The sequence below is a fragment of the Oryzias latipes genome, chromosome 13 (genome assembly GCF_053564925.1).
Source record: "Oryzias latipes strain Hd-rR chromosome 13, Olatipes_Hd-rR_3.1".
Classification (NCBI taxonomy): domain Eukaryota; kingdom Metazoa; phylum Chordata; class Actinopteri; order Beloniformes; family Adrianichthyidae; genus Oryzias; species Oryzias latipes.
Window position 1 is genome coordinate 18,340,616 of NC_136249.1, and position 18,278 is coordinate 18,358,893.

An 18,278-nucleotide genomic window follows, 5' to 3' on the forward strand; every position below is an offset into this window, starting at 1 on the left:
TGGCAAAGGAGAAGTGCTCACCATCACAGATTTAGACAGATTTGTGAACAATATTTCAGAGAACTGGTTATTTTGTGTATGTGGAAAATGTTTCACATCTTTGAGTTCATACCATAAAAAATGGGAGCAATAACAAAAGTGTTGCGTTTATATTTTTGGTCAGTGTATGTATGTTTGCATTGTGCATATTGATGATTAAAAAACACATATGTATCATGCACTTTACTGCAAAACACAAGTAGGTGATCAGCAGTAAGAACAAGAAAAGCAGACTGAACAAAACTGTGTCGGTCGAGAATGAAACAACTCTCATAAAAATATCTCATATTTTGCATCTAGACTAGAAAATGCAACCCGCTTCTTTTTTCTGCCTCTGTATTCCCTGCTTCTGCTCAGTGGTCGAACACACCACTTTCCTCTGCAGCAGCAGCAGCAGCACAGCAGCAGCAGCAGCTGCATATTCTTTGAATGTAACAGGTATACCCAATTTTGAAAGAAATTCTTCATACGTCAGAAAATGTCCATGAGAACTGAAAAGTTGTCTTATCAGAATAATATTGTTTTCATACCATCTGGGGGGGGGGGGGGGGGTTATTCATTCTTATATTGCACATTACTGTTATTCCAAATAAAACAAGATGTTGGAGAAAAAATATTTTTATAAATTAGTTCCCAGGCCAGCAGGGCTTGCTTATAAAAGTTTAAGTTTTGTGGGTTATTTTTTGACTTTATAATTACATTTGTGCAAGAACTTAAGTCCCCCATTGTGTTAAATATATAATTTGGGAAATGCGTTCCAGATATTGTCTTCCCCTTTCAATAAATTATTTAACCACTTTATTTTAAAGAGTTGTTTAAAGTTCCAAAAGTTAGTACATCCATACCCCCAAACATTTTTTCTAAAGTAATGACTTTTTTCTCCAAATATAAGTGTGTGATCAATTAAGTATTTCTGATCCTGAAATGTGGATGGTTGAATACTTTTGTGACACAGTGACCTTTTGGATGTGAATGTAGGCGGGGCGTAGGCAGCAGGGGGAGGGAGATGTGCATGCGCCATATATGGGCACACCATCGACTTTGCGCTGTGATTGGCTGCGGGCTTTATGCAGCTGCTTGTCAACAAGATGGCCTTCCTCATCTCGCCGTTCTGACATGATTATTTTGGTGTCCCGGAGAACATACCGCTCAAGCGCGTGTCACTTCTAAATAGATAACGGGGGTGCTGCTGCCCCTCAATAGGCGTAGGATGCGCGGGAGCGAACGGACGGAGCTGGCACGCGCGGAGCGCAGCGGCAACAACTAAGGAAGATGGAGAGGAGAAAGTAGCTGGAGGCTAACGACGACGCTAGTCAGCTAGCCTGTTAGCTTAGCTACGTGGACTCGGTTAGTCAACTCGTCTCACCTGCAGCTGACCGAACCAACTGGTTCGGTTAGGGGAAAACCGTGAATTAAACACTGTCATCGACTGGATTCGGCAGTTATCCGGTTCGGAGGTCTACCCCGTTAAGGTACGTAACAAACCGAACCAGAACGATGAGTTTGTGGATGGTCTCTGGTTGTGTTGTTATGCAGGTAAGTTCTGAGGTTTCGTTAGCGAGCTCGCTAGCTTAGTACGGAATGTTTCCTCTGTTGTTAACCCTTATCAGTGAAATGTACAGAGTAGATCTGTGAGACACAGTGATCCGGTATCGTTCAGGAAAGTATGTTCGTGTTGCATCAGAAGTTCGTGTTGTTACTGTAATACACATAGCAGCAGCAGCTAGTTCACGAGCTCCTCGGACTCTCTCTTCATCATGTTGTTTATGACTACTTAGCTAATGTTAGCCCGATTCTTTTTGAAATATTCATCCTCTTTGTTGTACTTGTTGTTTTTGTTTTTAAAAGTGGTTTGGTTTTCAGCTTGCTTACTGGAAGGTTGTGGTTAAATGAGCTGCAGGGCCTCGTTACCAACAAGGAAGTTTCAGTTGGTTAGGATAAGAAGCATAGGTTCTTTGACGGTATGGACTCATTGTTTGTGGTAATCTATGTTTGTTACCCCCCCCCCCCCCCCCAGTGTTTACTGATACATATAGACAGCTGTAGATAAATCATGAACTGGGATTTTTTAATGGTGACTTTGTGGTAACCAAACATATACATACGTTCAATTCAACGGTCAACCCATATGTTTGTCTCAGTTGTTTCAATACCATGAATATGCAACTAAAAATACATAGATCAGCCCTTCCAGGAAGTACACGATCCCCTTTTTTTGCTTCTGTTTGTTAGTATAGTAAGGAAATGGATTTAAGCAGGAATACTTGGAGAACACCACAGCGCACCATGCCATCATGGTGTTAGGTTTCTTAGCCCGTTTAGATGTTCTACTTGATGGGATCTTGTTAGACAAAGCATGGTTGATCCTTTTTCAGGTGTTTAGTCGGCTAGAGCGCCGTCTTCCTCGTGATGGAAGCCTGTGTCAGAATTTAACCTTCGACACTACAGCAGCTCAAACATGCTAGTACCCCCACGTTGTCATGGATACGGCTGTGCAGACCAGTCAGGCATCTATCCAGGTGTCCTAACAGACAGGCAGCGATGATGACGCACCTGCACAGACTGCTAGAGTAACTCACTGAGCTCTATTGTTCTGTTGGCGGCTCCTTCTTGTGGTTCATCTGTTGCCTTTAGGGACGTAGATGCCGATGCAGAGCCTCTGGTTATGCTGTCATTTGAGGGCTGCTGGTTGTGACGATGTGGGAGAAAAAAGTTTTTACAGTCACAATTTGCATCTGCTTATCCCTTTTCGGCCAGTTCAAAGCCTTGAAGTTGGTTTCATTTCACTCGGACGGGGATGTATCAACCTTTTTCTGAACACATTTTACAGCAAACTCTTGTATATACTCATTAAATGTCATTTAAAACTATAAAGACACGAGTTGTCCTCTAAGCTTATTGAAAGCCCTGTTGTGTGGTTTGTGTTGTCACCTTTCTGTCCTTCAGTCACGCAGACCTTTGACTCGGACTACAGTCAAAAAGTCATTTGTGTGTCCAGACATATTGTGCAATCTTGAAAACACGTAATCAGTCTTCTAAGTGGACGCGGAATGACGCACGCTGAATGATTGACAGCATGTACATTTTTGTGGTTAAAAAGCATCATTTTTGTTTTTCACAAAATTACCTAGTGTTCTTTGTCTGGAGTAGCACCTTCAGTCCATCCCATGTTCTAATGAACGCATTTCCAACCATTCAGAACTGCACAGAGTTCATGGTGAGCTTGGTTCATGTTCATGAAGATCAAACATATGAGTTCTGTTTTTTGCCTCTGCATGTGATCAGGGAAGCCACTGGTGTTGTGTTGGACGCTGCAGTGTTGCTGCAGGCCTCACTGTACTGAACAGGATTTGAAGGATTAGGTTGGTCCTAAAAGCTTAAAGCCAAACTTGAAGCTTTATTCACTAAAGCTTTTGAATGACAGATTGAAGTAGAAAAGTAACATATCTCTATTTACTTCACGATTTACCTCTGTGACAACACGTCACTGGCTTTGGTTTCTTTTTGTTGTAATGATTTTGCATTATTTTTATTTAGATAGATAGATAGATAGATAGATAGATAGATAGATAGATAGATATAAATGAAGTCAAATCAGTTGCCATTTTTTTGTGATCTGGGTGCTGCTATTTGAAGCCAGTTGACAGTGATTGGTTGAAAAGCAAGTTTTTCAGTCTTTAATAGGTAAAATGTCAATCTCTAAATAACTGTTATGTCACAGAATTTTTATAACTTTATATTTATATTTTGGTCCACTTAAGGCATCAGAAACCCCTGGTATTTGTGACTATATATACACAGCACAAAATTTTTTGTCTGTTGTATCCTGTAGATTAATGTTGTAAATGTGATGGTGTGTGTTTATGACACAGAAGAGGAAGCTCATTGTTTTATGAAGGAGATGAATTGATAAGCTCTTTTAGCAGTGATATCTTCAGTATGGTCCTGGAGTTGTTACTGTATGGAACCATAAAGAACAAGAAGACACTTCTTGGTTCTCCTGTTATTAATAGAAAAACCCACAACAGTCACTGAAGCAATGATTTCAGTGACTGTTGTGTTTTTTTTAAATTTTTTTGTTAACAGTTTTACACATGAGTGTATTAATCAAGTATTTGCTGTGCATGAATTTTCTTCACTTTACACCACAAATGTATCTGTGACCATCACCTGTGCAATCAGCCATAAATGAGTTTGACAGCAGTTGTGGGTCAGATAGGTCATTAATCAGACGAATGTCTTCAGCTCCTTCGCTCATATCAGGAATGTTGGTTCATACAAATACCCGATTAATGCTATCCTGCATCCATGTTTACACAAAGTAACACCATAGTGGAACCAAAGAGTGCTTATGTTTGCCGTCCACATCAGTTCATACTGAGGACCTGAAAAAAGTTGTGTGTTGACTGCATCAGACACGTTCCTTCCACTACCAGCAGATACCTGCCGGAGAGCCTGGTTAATATGATCTGCACCTGGTAGACATGTACGTTTTTCAATGTGGACCACTTGGCACTGAAACTTCCTTGATTTCCTTAATTTTTTTATTAATTTATTTTTCTGTCTGTTTCTGTTTGATCACACAGCACAATGTAGAAAGAACATGCCCACCCAGATCACGATTCTGTTGTGCAGCCACACAGGCAAACACCAGGGTTCAGGAGTCTTTTTGGTGTGGAGAGCAGGGAAAGTATTGGGCAGACAGACAGCAGTAACATACATGCATGCTCCAGCTCACGTTAACTCCTGTTAAGCAAGTTCTCTCTGAAAGGCTGAGATGTAGAGAGACGGGAATCCATTTCAGTCTTCTCTCTGTCTTCTGCACACCCAAACCTGAAATATTGTCCTCTTAATTTAATTTCTGGACTCCAAAGAGGAAGAGATGATAGTGGAATGCAGTTTCAAGTGTGTCTGCTAATGGCTTTTAGCCAGAGAATGAGGTATGAGGCGGGCTGTAATCACATTCAGTAATGCTGTGTAGTTGTTCCCTCCATTTTAGTGCTTTGATTATAGAAACAGTATGAGTATTAATGCAGCTTTTCAGAACAATTCTAACCTTAAACAGGACTATTTTGATCAGATTTCATCACCAATGCTTTTATATCTCATGTTTGTGTTTTTCTTTTATTCCCAGGTTTATCAAGTCTATGCTGGCTGCTCTCTCCATCGCTGCCCATCAAGCTGCAACGGCAGCAGAAAACCTAATATGACATCTCTTTGTATCTGCTGATCAGCATACATGCAGATATGCCTCTGGGGTCCACATCCTGATGGACCGAGACACCTTTTCCCACATTCGGCTGTGGTGCCCACGCCCTTTTGGCACCTACTCCCAGAACAAACCTCGGAGTCCAGGGTCAGGGGGAAGCAGTGGAGGTGCCAGTGGTGCAGGGGGGTCCTCGCTTTGCAAGGCTGAGCCATCACAAGGTGCCAGAAGGAGAGTGGATGGTGTTGAAGATGTAGGAATGATAGTTGGTATTCAAGAAGGAAATGGAGAAGAGGAGGACGTGGGCTTGGAGAACACTCCACCCGAGCCTGAGCATGAATCCACTTCTCTGTCACAGAGCCACTCTCCACAGCTCCCTTCTTCTCCCCCTTCACCACAGTCTTCAGGGTCTCAGATGGAAGATGGACGTGTGCTGTTAGACACCTGGTATGTCATAAAGCCAGGTAACACCAAGGAGAAGATTGCCTTCTTTGTTGCACACCAGTTCAGTGGAGCTGGCCAACCAAGACCAAGTGCCATGAAGGTAAGAGTCCAACTAAGTGGAGTGGTGATAACCTGGTGCACCTTTCTTCTTTACTTTCAATAAACATTTTTGACTAAAGCATAGAAATCTCTTTTTTATAGGTTAAAGGCAATTGGGGAACTGACTGCAGTAAAGCCAAAAGACGAAGACGCTGCTCGTCCTATGACCCTCCAACACGATCTCACACCGTCAACCATGACTCCTCCCTTGGGTCCACCAACCCTGATGAGCTACAGCTCGGAGATGCAAATGAAACGGACCTGCTTTCTGTGGCAGAGATGGTTGCCTTGGTTGAGCAGAGGACTGCTATGGCCCTCCATGGGATTGCAGCTGTTCATGGGAACCAGCAGCAGCACCACCATTCCCCTCCTACCACTCACAGTCAGAACCTTACCCAGAATCAACACACTGTCCTTCGTGGCACAGTGTCGGATCCTTCTCCTTTGGTATTTGTGTCAAACAGCTCAAGTAATCACTCCACCAGGGAGGCCCAGAAGCCATCATCCCCTATCCACACAGACCAAGACTTGGAGGAGCAACAGGAGTCTTGCAGAGTAGCCCAGGCCATTGCACACTTTGAGTCTCAAAATCTTGAGAATCGACTCAATCTGGGTTCTGGCTCTGGAACCCCCCCATTGAATAAAGACAGGGAAAAGGAACATAGGAAAGGAGGTGAGTCAGGCACCGCCACACCCCCTCCACCTCCAAACCACAGTCATGGGGAGGTTAGGATAGCGTTTAGAGTGTCAAACCTAGACCCACGTTCTCAGCTGGAACCAGCTGGCCGGTCCCGTTGTATGTTTATGAGTTGTGGTGGGAGCAATCAAGCAGCTCCTAGAGCCAAAGAAAAGATCACCTGTGACCTGTACCAGCTCGTCAGTCCTTCCTCGAAAGATCCCAGCTGTCTGCTGCTTGCTGCCACAGCAGCTGCCCCCAAACCAGACGGGGACCTCCATCATCCAGATGGCTCAGCCTGTGGCAGCACAGACCCGTTCCAAGAGAGCTGTTCTGGGGAAAAGAAGGGTTCCGGTGTGGGAAGGGAACGAGTGACGGGCTTCCATGTGGAGGTGGTGGTGACTGGTGCTGTTGACCAGTGTGTTTTTTATGGAAAAGACGGCACCGAGAATGTGCAGGAGGAGACGGTGTGTTTCTCAATGCCTAGTGGGGCAGGTTGTAGTGGGGGAGTTGGAAACTCGACTGAATCTTCATTGGATGATCCCCCTCCTGGACAGCTCTTTTTCCTTCAGCCCTCTCGGGGACAAGAGGAAGAAGGAAAGACTTCTGGCACTGGCTCAGGAATGTGTTCTTTGGACTCTACCAATAACAACAGTCCTGGGGCAGGTCTGGAAGTTGGCTCAGGTGAGCGGGCACCAAGACCAGACTCCCCAATAGTTGGGGAGGACTGTTCCGACCCCTCACTGTGCCGTCTCTACCGCCACGTTTCCCACGACTTCTTGGAGATCCGCTTTCAGATCCAACGCCTCCTGGAGCCACGACAGTACATGCTATTGCTTCCTGACCATATTATGGTCAACATCTTCAGCTATCTGCCAACCCGCTCTTTGGCAGCCCTTAAATGCACATGTCATTACTTTAAGGCATTGATTGAGACTTATGGAGTGCGTGCTGTGGATTCTCGCTGGAATCAAGACCCTCTCTACAGGGACGACCCCTGCAAGCAGTGTAAACGACAGTATGAGCGCGGGGACGTCTCTTTGTGCCGCTGGCACCCCAAACCTTACCACCATGACCTGCCTTATGGACGCTCTTACTGGATGTGCTGCCGGCGTACAGACAAGGACACGCCTGGCTGCCGCGTTGGACTCCATGACAACAACTGGGTGCAGCAGCCTTCTGATGGTTCTCAGCCAATCCGCATGAAGAGGGAGGAGGCCAGGTAAGGAGGTGGAAGTACACCTCACAGAGATCAGCTGTCATCTCAATCTGCATATCCCCCCTCTGAGAGGAGTACAAGGAGGCACCTGTACCTGATAGGTTGTGTGGTAATAAAGGAAGAGATGTGCATCACACTCCTTGCCTTTTTCTCCTGGTCCTCTGGGATCCCTCTCCCCCATCTGTGCTCCAGAGTGGCTGCAGAGACGTTTGCATACCAGGGTTTGGGTCCTCTCCTGCTGCTGTCAATCACCTACATCTCTGCCTCAATTGTCTCATGATGCACATGGATGTTCCTTCATTCATGTGGAAATATTGCAGTGTGTTTGATTTAAACATTAGTGTGGAGAAAGTGACGCATAGAAATGTAATGCCCTAGAGCCTGCTGACTCCTCCATCACCTCTTTTTCTTCTGTGTTGTTTCACAAACATTAGCTGTACAGTGGTGCTGCAAGCAGAGTCCAGAAGAAGTGAACCCCCCTCAGTGGTGAATGTTCAGCATAACGATAAAATGTGATTGTATGAAGCAAACTTGATTTTTCCGTCGTACACGATGCCATTTGTAGCTGTCCGTCACCATTTGTTCTTCTGAATGTGCTGTAATGTTGTTCCCTGAGGATGATGATTATGCTGCTGAAACCACTGCTTGTGTCACTGATGTTCATCTACAACAGTCATACCATTGGTAACAGACAGGCACAGTGTCTGCCAATAGGCGGGTCTGCGGAGAACTGTGCCATTGTTGGAGTGGACCCTAACCTTGCTGACCCGCCCGTACACAGGAGCAAGTGAATCCCTCTTGGTTTACACAGATTTATGGGAGATGGACTTGAATGGGATAAAAAGAGAAACTTGATGTCACTTTGGAAAGGCCTGATGTCACTTTGTTTGATTGCTTTTGTTTGCCATGTTTTCTTTTTGTTTGGCTGTTTTTATTGGTTTGTGTGTTTTGCTTTTATTCTGCAGGGTTGTTCTCCTCGTATCAGTCTGTTGCCCAGCCTGCAAACTTTTGTTTCCTTTATTGATCCGACAGCCTTGTTTTAAACCCCCACCCCCCCCCACCCTCTGTCCTCTGATTTGGCCGCATGAACTGTTTTGCCAAAGCCGACTGTCATGCTTTGAAGTGGATGAAACCATTTACCACAGACGGAAGACTTACCAGCTTCCAGCCTTAAAAGACCCCTACCTCTGCCCCGCCCCCGCTGCAGGACACCGAGGATCAGGTACCTCGCAACTGATCAGTGGGATTTCTGGTTACACAAAATCCTGTAAACCCTTGATGCACTCCATCCAGCGCTACAGAATTCACCCTAAACAAGTAATGTGGATGGGTAAGGGTGCTGCCATGACTCCTCATCCTAACAGTTTTCTTTACCTCCCCCACCCCCCAGCTTTTACACTCCCAGACAGACTGGACCTTTGAGAATAGATGTGATGAATGATGCTGAAGCTGCATGAAGATGGTTGGATTTTGATGGGAGAACTTTGAGGGTGCAGATGTGTACTCATGGGAAATGTCTGCTTAAATAAAACAGAAGTGATGATTAAAACTGGAAATATGACTGCGTTGTCTTTCATGTAAAAGGCTCCTGTAGTACGTCTCCTTCAGTGAAGCTGCTGATGTCAGACTGTGGTTAACAAACATTTAAAGCTGTAGGTCTGTGAATAAGTGTTTTTACAAACCAACAGTAGGAACCATTTTAATCTAGTTTTAAACTAAATGTGTGCTTGTGTGGTATGTAAAGTAATATTTTGTTCCAAACGGAAAGATGAATGCCAACCCTTCAGCAGAAGCTGTGGGTTTGACAGATCTGAGATTGGATCGGCATGAAATTTTTCAGAGAAATGGATCTCCAACATGATATTTTTTTTTACCACATTTCTGAAGACTCCTTGACTTTGTAAACACTTTATTTACAGCTATTGGATTTTCTTGATCTCCATTTTTTTTTCTGTTCAGAATTACAGAATTGGATACATGTTCATTTATTTCTACCTTGTTTTAAGGACCTTAAGGTTGCAGGTCAAGCAAAGTATCCCCACATGAAAACGGCCACAGCCATCATAATGAGAGCATTAGCATCCACCGTGTACTTCCACACCGGGTCTTCACTGATGTCAGGCATCTGCTGCTCCTGATTTTCCAGTTCCTCTGGTTCCTCAGAGTTTCCACCCATATTACAGAGACTGGCGACCATCCGATTGATAACAGACTTTTTTCGCTCTTCAATCACTAATGTAAAAAAACTTCAGTAAGTTTTTGTTCTGTTTTCCAGGTGAGTTTTCTGTCTTGCTTACCTGCAGCAGCATTGTTCTGTCTTTCTGTCTCCTTGGCTCTCCTTCCATGTTCCTGTTGTTCCCAGTCCAGATCTTCCCTGTCCTCTTTGGAATGTCTCAGACTGAACACCAGCCGGTAGAGCTGAGAAGACAGACCAAGGCTCTGTCACGTTTGGTTTGTATTTTGTGGATTTGCACAGCTACAGTTTACGGAGTCCTCCATGTTTGTTTCATGAACCCTACAGTCAGAAGGATCATCCATGTTGACATGATGAATACTTACATGCCTGTCATGTATGGGCTCAGAGCAGATGCTGACAATAAGCACCAGCACTGATGTACAAAGGAAGAGGATGATGGCAAAGTGTAGGTAGTGGATCCCACACAACAGGAATGGACAGTCAGAAGGGAAGACGCAGCTGCCGGTGCCAAACCAGAACTCTGGTAACATTCGGCACAGACCCATCGCCAGACCGCCGATCAGACCCCAGAAAGCACCCTGGAGATGGACAGAAACTCACCATGAATTGACCATTTACAGCATCCGCGTGGATGGAGGCTTTCTCACCGTCTCATTGACCCTCTTCACAAAAACAGCCAGCAAAAAGATGGCCGCAATGGGGGGGGACAGATAACTAGAGACTGACTGGATGTAGTCAAACAGTTGACCGCTCTGGGCTGCCTGGACCACGGGAATCCAGCAGATACTGATGGCCACTATGCACAAAACCCAGACTCTGCAGGACAGGTTCATAGACTTTACAATGGATCCAAATTCTCATATCTAGTATTGATTCTATAGAGGTTTTTACAGTCCACACTTGAGGATAAATCGGTGTGGATTAAAACCAAAACAGTTTCTGAACTGCTTACCTGCCCACAATGATAAGCTCACGCTCGAAAGCCTGCGGCCTGATGCGAGTCCAGATGTCCATGGTGAACAGAGTGCTGCTGCTATTAAAAATGGAAGCCAGAGAAGACATGAGAGCAGCCAGCATCACCGCTAGCATCAGGCCTCGCAAACCTGCCAGACAAGAAAGGGGCTTTGAAGGCTGAACGACACACATGAATCTTTAAAGGGTGGCCAACAGGACTTCATCTTTACCGCTGGGCATGACAGACACCACCAGTTTAGGATAGGCGATGTTGGAGCAGCCCACCTCTGTCTCACAGATCCTCTTACAGTCCTCTGGCACCACACAACCAACCTCATCTGCAGTGCATGAAAGTGGTCACTTTCTTCTCTAACACTCTGGCTTTGCACTCTGACACAGATCACACACCTGGGTACAGGATTCTGCTGATCATCCCGGGGAACACCATGAGGAACATGGGGAGCAGCTTCAGGTAGCCACACAAGATGCAGCCTGCCTTCACATGAGTGAGACTACGAGCTGCAAGGCACCGCTGCACAATTACCTGCAGGAGCAAGGGATGATGCGTGAAGAAAGAAAAATCTGCTACAGTCAGGATTGAAGCTTAATTCTCACTTTTACATGGACAATATTTGAAGAGTTTTATACCAAGGCAAATGATGACCATCAAATGTTATGAAAATCAATAGTATTTCCTTAAAAAAGTGTGATTTGTGTTTTAAAATAATCTGTGTAAAATATGCAGGTTCTCTGTTAGAATACATTAAAGGTTTTGTCTAGTTTGGTGACCACAGGGTTTCATCTCTGCTCTTTGCAGGTAATGTTCTGTTGGCCTCATGAGGTGAGGACCTCAACCACGTGTTGGACTGCAACCAAGATTGAAGCAGCAGGGATGAGGGTCAGCACCACCAAGTCAGACACCTTGGTTTTCAACCACGAAAAACTGGTTGACCCTCTTTGAGTGGAGAACTGCCTTGAGTGGAGGAATGAAGGCATCTTGGGGTCTGGGTCACGAGTAAGGGAAGCATGAAGTGTTGAGATTGTGAGGCAGGCTGGTGCAGCAGCTGCAATAATGTGTTCACTGCGCGATCTGCTGTGATGAAAAAGGAACTGAGCTAAAATGCAAAGCTCTGGATCTACTGGTCAATCTATGTTCCTACACTCATCTATATAGTCTTGAACTTTGGATCATGAATAAAAGGATGAGATCATAAATAAAATCAGCCAAGATGAGTTTCCTCTGAAGGGTGGCTGGATGTTCCCTTAGAGGTAGGGTGAGGACCTTAGTCACCTTCAAGCTTGGAGTAGACCTGCCACTCTACTACATTTAGAGAGGCCAATTGTGGGTGGTTCAGATGCTTCTCTGGGAACTTGCTCCGGAGTCTTGTACTGGGAAAGGTCCCCGGAAAGACCCACTACATGCAGGAGGAACGTAGTCTGTCTGCTGGTCTGGAAGCTCCTTGGAGTTTCCCCAGCAGAACAGGAGGATGTTTCAATGGAAAGGATGGTCTGGAAATTTCTGCTTAGATGGCTGTCTCATGACCCAGATCTGGCTAAACGATTAAATGGATGGAAAATCTACTATCCCCTTTGATTTATTTGGTTTCACTGAGATGATTATTTCAGCAAAGATCCACATTCACCTGGTCAGAGCACCAGTACCAGATCCCTGATACTGAAATCCCAAAGAGCACTCCAGGCCAGGGTAGGTCTCCGGTTGTGGGGTTCCTCAGCAGAGTAAAGGCATCCTGTCTTGGGGTGTAGCACTGAGAGGAAATGTTGTAGCGCTGGGGGTCCAAAGAAGTGTAGTTATGGGGCACAGCAGAGCCGTATTTGGCCAGGAGAGCACTGTAGCCTCCAATTTCAGCAAAAGCTGGACGGGAAGAGAAGGGAGATTTCCATGATTTCAATCATCCTTAGAATCTTCTCTACATCATTCAAAGCTTTAATAACAGAAATGTAAAGCTGCTGCTGTGTCAGCACTGATCACTGACCCCCACCACCACCTCGAAGATGAGCCCAGTTTCTGTTCATTTAATCATCTCTGCTTCTGTTTTGGACTTTAAGTTTGAAGCAGACGCAGACTCCGGTGTTTACCCTTTACTGACCTTTGTAGTTGGAAATCTATCAGGATATAGGGGGTTTGCTTTTGTGTCAGCGGGACAGGGCAGTGTTCTTGCAGAGTCAGCACACTCACACTTTAGTGGGACATTAATGATTAACAACAGTGTCTTTAACTCTTTTTCTTTTTGCCATGTAGCTGATTCTGATCAAAGAAACAGAGTCTTGGATGAACCAAACATTTGAACTGATGTGATCACCTTGATTCATTATTTTGTTCAAAATACAGTCCTGTTTACTTTGTGGACAAAGAGATATTTGTGAATTCTTTGTTTCATTTAGCTAAAATAACAGAAAGCGCATTTGCTATCATGACCTTTCTACAATGTGGTCCTCATTCTATGTGATTCTATGACTGTGATCTTCCTGGGTCCTGAGTTAGATAAAGTTGTGGGAGGCGGTTCTATTCTGATCTGGATCTGTCATGGTGTTCTGCAAGTCTAAAAGAGACTCAGATCAAGGCAGTCACAAAGCAAAGTTAAACGTTTGGTTGATTTCTAAATATTTGGGTATTTCGGATGCCCCATCATAGGTTCCTGGGGAGGTGTTCCTGCAGAAGCCTGTACTCACAGAATCCAGTGAGGGCAAAAGCACCGGCGATGATGACAAACGTCTGGACCGTATCTGTGTACATCAGAGCTGCCAGACCGCCTATGAGAGTCAAGGGTTGAGACAACAGAGAACAAATCCTCCCTTCTGTAAGATTTGGTTTGAGCTCACCAGGACTTGCATAAACCCAAAATCCCACCTGTGACAGTATACACAGCTGTAATTATCAGGAGGGCGATGACAGATAGGTAGATGTTCCACCCTAAGGCCTGCTGGATGAAGACAGCTCCTGAAAACATGTCCACCTGGACAGAGCAGAGGGAAGGAGATGAGGCTCAACAATATTCATACAGTAAAATACTGCCTCTTTAAAAGCAGAACACTCACAGAGATCTTGGTGAAAATGTACAGCAACAGGGAAACGACAGACAGGTACAGGCTGATTCTGGTCCCACCAAACCTCTTCTTCAGGTACTCTGGCATTGTGATCACCTGACGAACCACATACAGTTGTGATTTATGTCCAAATGATTTTTGCACTTTATTGATGTGATGGCGTTGATGGATCTTCATACCCCGGCTGTTAGGTAGACTGGTACGAAAAGCCAACCCAGAAGCAGAACGGTGAAAAGAGCCTGAAACGTCAAAAGCATAGTCATTCAGTGTCATTCCATGTTCAAAGACCTTCACTTCACCGCTGACCAGCAGATGCTTACGTTCCATTCGAACCCCCCCACAGCTATACCACTGGCTGCTCCAGTTCCTGCTAACCCGACAAAGTGTCCGCTGCCGATGTTACTGGCAAACAGAGACGCTCCAACCTGTGAGCAGAGCAGGAAATGCAATCGAGAATGTATATCAGCACTGCAGATTAAACATGAAGACAGAACGAATCCCCTTTTCAGCCCCAAAGATCTGCCTGATCTATGCAAAACCATGAACTTTACTTTGGACAACTCAGAAAAGGCTATTAGAAAATGTCTTTAAATGAATGATGGAACCTTTCATTTAACAACTGTGATCTAAATGTTCATCATCTGTTGGTGTTCCTGTAGATGATTTAATGCAGAGCATGAATGAATGGAACTCAAATGTGACGATCGGGAATGTTCTTGACTCACCGGCCACCAGGACATGGAGCGCCCCGCCAGGAAATACCCTCCCACGGTCCCACGGTTGGTCCGAAACATGGACTGATGGACACACACACAAACATAGACGCACATGTAAACACACACAAACAGACATAGAAATTGATTCAATATTATTTCTTGTTTTTTAACTCATGGATTAAATTAACATTTAAAGCCAACCCCATATTCGTATTATGATTGTGGAACACACTTACCCAAAAACCAACACCAAGAACCATGACAAAATATCCAACAATGACACTGATGTCTGCTGCATTGCTGATGGTGACCTTGTTTGATATATTCTCCATTCTTGTCCAGAATGTTGGTACGTCTTGAACTACAGGCTGTGCTCTCCACCTTCATGTGAAACACGCTGCGTTTCTATATGAACCCTGAGCATCACAGTCCGGTTGATGTGTTTAGGAAAGAACTTTGTTCTGAAGATGGGCAGATTCAGCAGTTTAATAATTAGAGCAAATATTAACAGAATATGTCCAAAACAAGCAGCTTGGAGCTCTGCAGGAGTTTCTGGACATCAGTAACACAGATGATGTCTTGATCACCTCAACATTTTTAAACATGTTATATACTTCACTGATCACAAACTTTGGATTTAGATATAACTAATGACTAGTTTTTTAAAAGTTTTTGCAGACATGTCATGCGATCAGCGATGATTTGAAACAAATTATATCGTGTACATAAACAGAGAACAGCTGAATGAATCTCCTACGCTGAACTTCCTGCCGGGCTGGCCGGTCAACCACCAGAAGATTGACCCGAACCGCCTCTGGGAGGAGGTGAGAGTGCCCAGGACTCTTTGAGCAATGGGGACTTGTGAGGCTTTGGGCTAAACCCCAGGTATCCAGGGGTCTGGTCTGTGCCCGGGCTATGGACCATGCTGCAGCGGGACAGAAGGGGAAAAAGAAGAATTTTTGACCAAAAAAAAAGGAAAAAGTCTTTGGAACTGTAGAAGAGACCAGCTTACCAAATCAATCAACCATCTCAAATCCATCTTTACTTGTATCATTTTTCTCTGAAGTGTGTTCTTGTATTTTTCAAGCAAGAAACAACTTTAGTTTGGCTTTGACGCATTGTTCTTATAGATGACAGTTTCATTGTTCAATATGAAGCTGCAGAACTTGTGAAGGGTCTGCCTTTTAGTTTTCTTGTTCTCTGCTTTATGTTTTTTTTTTCTTGGATATTAGGAATCTACTTCTTTCCCTTTTGGCCCTATCAGGCATCTCCACAGCAAATCAACCACTCTTTTGAGGATGAGTTGCACAGTTAACTTGGCAATGTCTAATGCTGGACACGCTTCCTGAGGCAACCCTCTCAATTATCCGGGCTTGGGACCAGCACAGAAGTACAGGGAATAGGGAGCAGCCTGGATTCGAACCCTGGTTTCATGGACGGAAGGTGCCGTAAACCAGCACGAGCTAAACTGGCTTCTCCTTGGATTTTAGGAATATTCTCCTTTTTTCCCTTCAAACCATGTTTAAGCTTTTGCTAAACCTGGTTTATCCTGGTTTAGGAATTGTTTATTAAATGGAGAAGGGAAAATTAAATGTACTGATGGAGTTTTATTACTTTTACAGTTTAATACAATACACTTTAGTCTTTATTGAACTGTAAATCTTTCTGAACCTGTGAAGTGAAATTCGATAGATTCAGTGATGATGAGAGGTAGACATCTGTCTCCTAATGGAGCCAAAGCTCTGTTCTGAGTGAGTCATGTCTTTTCTGTGGAAGCTTCCATGTTCTCCTGCATGCGTGGCGTTTCTCCAGGGTTTTTGGGGTGACTGATGTCTTTCTGCTGGTTACCTGTCATGGGTGAGTCCGACTTCCCCCTGTGACGGCGGGGATTGGCTCCAGCGATCCCTGTGACCCCAAAAAGGGTGAAGAGCAGGATGTTTGTAATGGGAATACTCTGTTGCTCCATTAGTTTACAGGTTGCCAGAAGTTCCTAATAAGTTTGGTAGTTTCTAAAAACATGAACAACAGTTGGTTAAAGTCTACAGTTCAATAGCATGAAGTCCAGCAGAATGTTTTAAATTTTGGAACTCAGCCTTGGTGAACAGAAACATCTCAGTTCCAGTCAGACTAGAACTTGAAAACCCAGTTCTGGACTCCACTTCTTCCAGTTGAATCGTACAATAAACTACTGCACCATGGCAATGGATGGATCATGATACCAACCAACAAAATTCTGTGGTACAGATTTATTCCAATTAAAGCAAACATGACCTATCAAACCCATTCAGAATTTTTGTTTATGTAGGAAGTTCTTTACAGTCATTCTAAGCATGTGACCCATTCTGTTGCAGAAAGTCCAGAGTTCCTGCAGAGGGCAGCATTTCATTGCTTATGTGCATCAATCAGCTGCATCAGAAAAAACAATGGGATCTACCGTGATGTAGACATGCAGATGCCAACATGTGTAAAGAACTGGACAGGAACTGTAAAGCAACAATATTGTTGAACCTCTTCTTCAAAACTGCTCTAGTATTTGTTGTTCTTCTACATAATGGTGATGTTCAGCTTCACTGAGATCAGAACAGACTCACGTCTCTGAACACACGTCCTCTTCATCTTTTATGTAAGAAACACCTAAACTTGTATATGGACAAACTTCTAAACTTTAAAACTGTTTAGAATCAGGTTTATGTTAAATATATTTAACATATAAATATACATTAAATATATTTATTTATATATATAAATATTTATATTAAACATTTAGGTATTTTAATAAAAGATTCTTAGAAATGAGCACTGAGAGGATTTTATCTGGGTGTGTAGACTGGTAACCTATCAGCTGATCAGATTAGTTTAGAGTATACCACATGGTTGGAAAAAGTTCCCTCAGATTCAACAGTTTAACAATGAGGAACAACCAGTTTGCTGCTAGTGGAACCAGAAATTTGAATTGGTTTAAGCATGCTAAAGTAATTGTTTTGGATGCTCATAAGCATTTCAGGGGAGGAGCAAACACACCTGAAGCATGTTTTCATGAAACCAGCTCAAGGAACATCACAGGAACTCCAGCTGTCTGCTGTCTGCTGACATGAAGGTGTTTCTACCAATATAGGAATGAACTTTGTTATGAAGCCATGACTGAAGGTCACATCTGATTTAAAACAAATGTCATCAAGTTGAAGCTCCAGCAGGTGGCAGGAGAGATGAAAAAGGATACCTTCCTTTGCTTCAGGTCAGTCACAGATCAGCTGTCACCATCTCACCATGATGATACCAAACCCCTCCTTCCCAAATCAATCAGACAGCTGTCTGAACATGCTCAGTGTGACTGAGGACTCAGCAGTTTCCTGCCAGAGGACCCCCCTGTTTTCAGAATAAAAGCATAAGGAAAACTACTGTTGTTTTCTAAACAGCCCCAAACAGGAAGTCTAAATATGGTCTCTTCTCTTCCTTGATTTTTTTTTCTGTCTGCTTTAAGACTCAGTGCAACATCCAGAACTGACAACATTTCTGTCAGACAAAGATTATTCCAGAACATTTGATGTGACAAACCCTTCAGACCACAACCCTGCGGATGAGCCACAGTCATTCATACTGTTCCCACAATAGTCCCAAATAAAGGGGGGAAAGACAAAACGCTTCAGAAATGGAGTAGCAGT

At 44.0% G+C, this 18,278-nt stretch overlaps 2 protein-coding genes across 3 annotated transcripts; one reads left to right on the forward strand and one right to left on the reverse strand.

Annotated features, from left to right (window-relative positions):
• The first annotated feature begins 1,062 nt into the window (after nucleotides 1–1,062).
• On the forward strand, nucleotides 1,063–9,239 carry fbxo46 (F-box protein 46). 2 transcript variants are annotated; one of them, XM_011482637.4, is made up of 3 exons: nucleotides 1,063–1,511; nucleotides 5,174–5,789; nucleotides 5,891–9,239. In XM_011482637.4, exons 2-3 carry the CDS (start codon nucleotides 5,310–5,312, stop codon nucleotides 7,688–7,690), a joined length of 2,280 nt encoding a protein of 759 aa, XP_011480939.1. In that variant the 5' UTR covers nucleotides 1,063–1,511; nucleotides 5,174–5,309; the 3' UTR covers nucleotides 7,691–9,239. The 2 variants fall into 2 exon arrangements, with proteins under 2 accessions (XP_011480939.1, XP_078786139.1); XM_078930013.1 differs by having other exon boundaries at nucleotides 1,501–1,575.
• A 336-nt stretch (nucleotides 9,240–9,575) lies between these two features.
• Nucleotides 9,576–15,029, reverse strand: slc5a2 (solute carrier family 5 member 2). Its single transcript, XM_004075460.5, has 15 exons — nucleotides 14,853–15,029; nucleotides 14,626–14,697; nucleotides 14,221–14,325; nucleotides 14,080–14,139; nucleotides 13,892–13,996; nucleotides 13,704–13,809; nucleotides 13,526–13,606; nucleotides 12,478–12,707; nucleotides 11,243–11,378; nucleotides 11,065–11,172; nucleotides 10,833–10,983; nucleotides 10,528–10,696; nucleotides 10,243–10,458; nucleotides 9,981–10,101; nucleotides 9,576–9,915 (listed from the first exon to the last, which is right to left on the reverse strand). The coding sequence occupies exons 1-15, from the start codon at nucleotides 14,946–14,948 to the stop codon at nucleotides 9,707–9,709; spliced, it is 1,965 nt and encodes a 654-aa protein (XP_004075508.1). The 5' UTR covers nucleotides 14,949–15,029; the 3' UTR covers nucleotides 9,576–9,706.
• Between the last annotated feature and the right edge of the window lie 3,249 nt (nucleotides 15,030–18,278).

Bases quoted from the DNA above. Each gene is read 5' to 3' on its own strand.
- fbxo46 (XM_011482637.4), top strand. From the start codon at position 5,310: ATGGACCGAGACACCTTTTCCCACATTCGGCTGTGGTGCCCACGCCCT. The intron at 5,790-5,890 runs GTAAGAGTCCAA...TCTTTTTTATAG, and splicing joins CAAGACCAAGTGCCATGAAG to GTTAAAGGCAATTGGGGAAC.
- slc5a2 (XM_004075460.5), bottom strand. From the start codon at position 14,948: ATGGAGAATATATCAAACAAGGTCACCATCAGCAATGCAGCAGACATC. The intron at 13,607-13,703 runs GTGGGATTTTGG...TGACTCTCATAG, and splicing joins AGCTGTGTATACTGTCACAG to GCGGTCTGGCAGCTCTGATG. The intron at 9,916-9,980 runs GTAAGCAAGACA...TTTTTACATTAG, and splicing joins ACAGAACAATGCTGCTGCAG to TGATTGAAGAGCGAAAAAAG.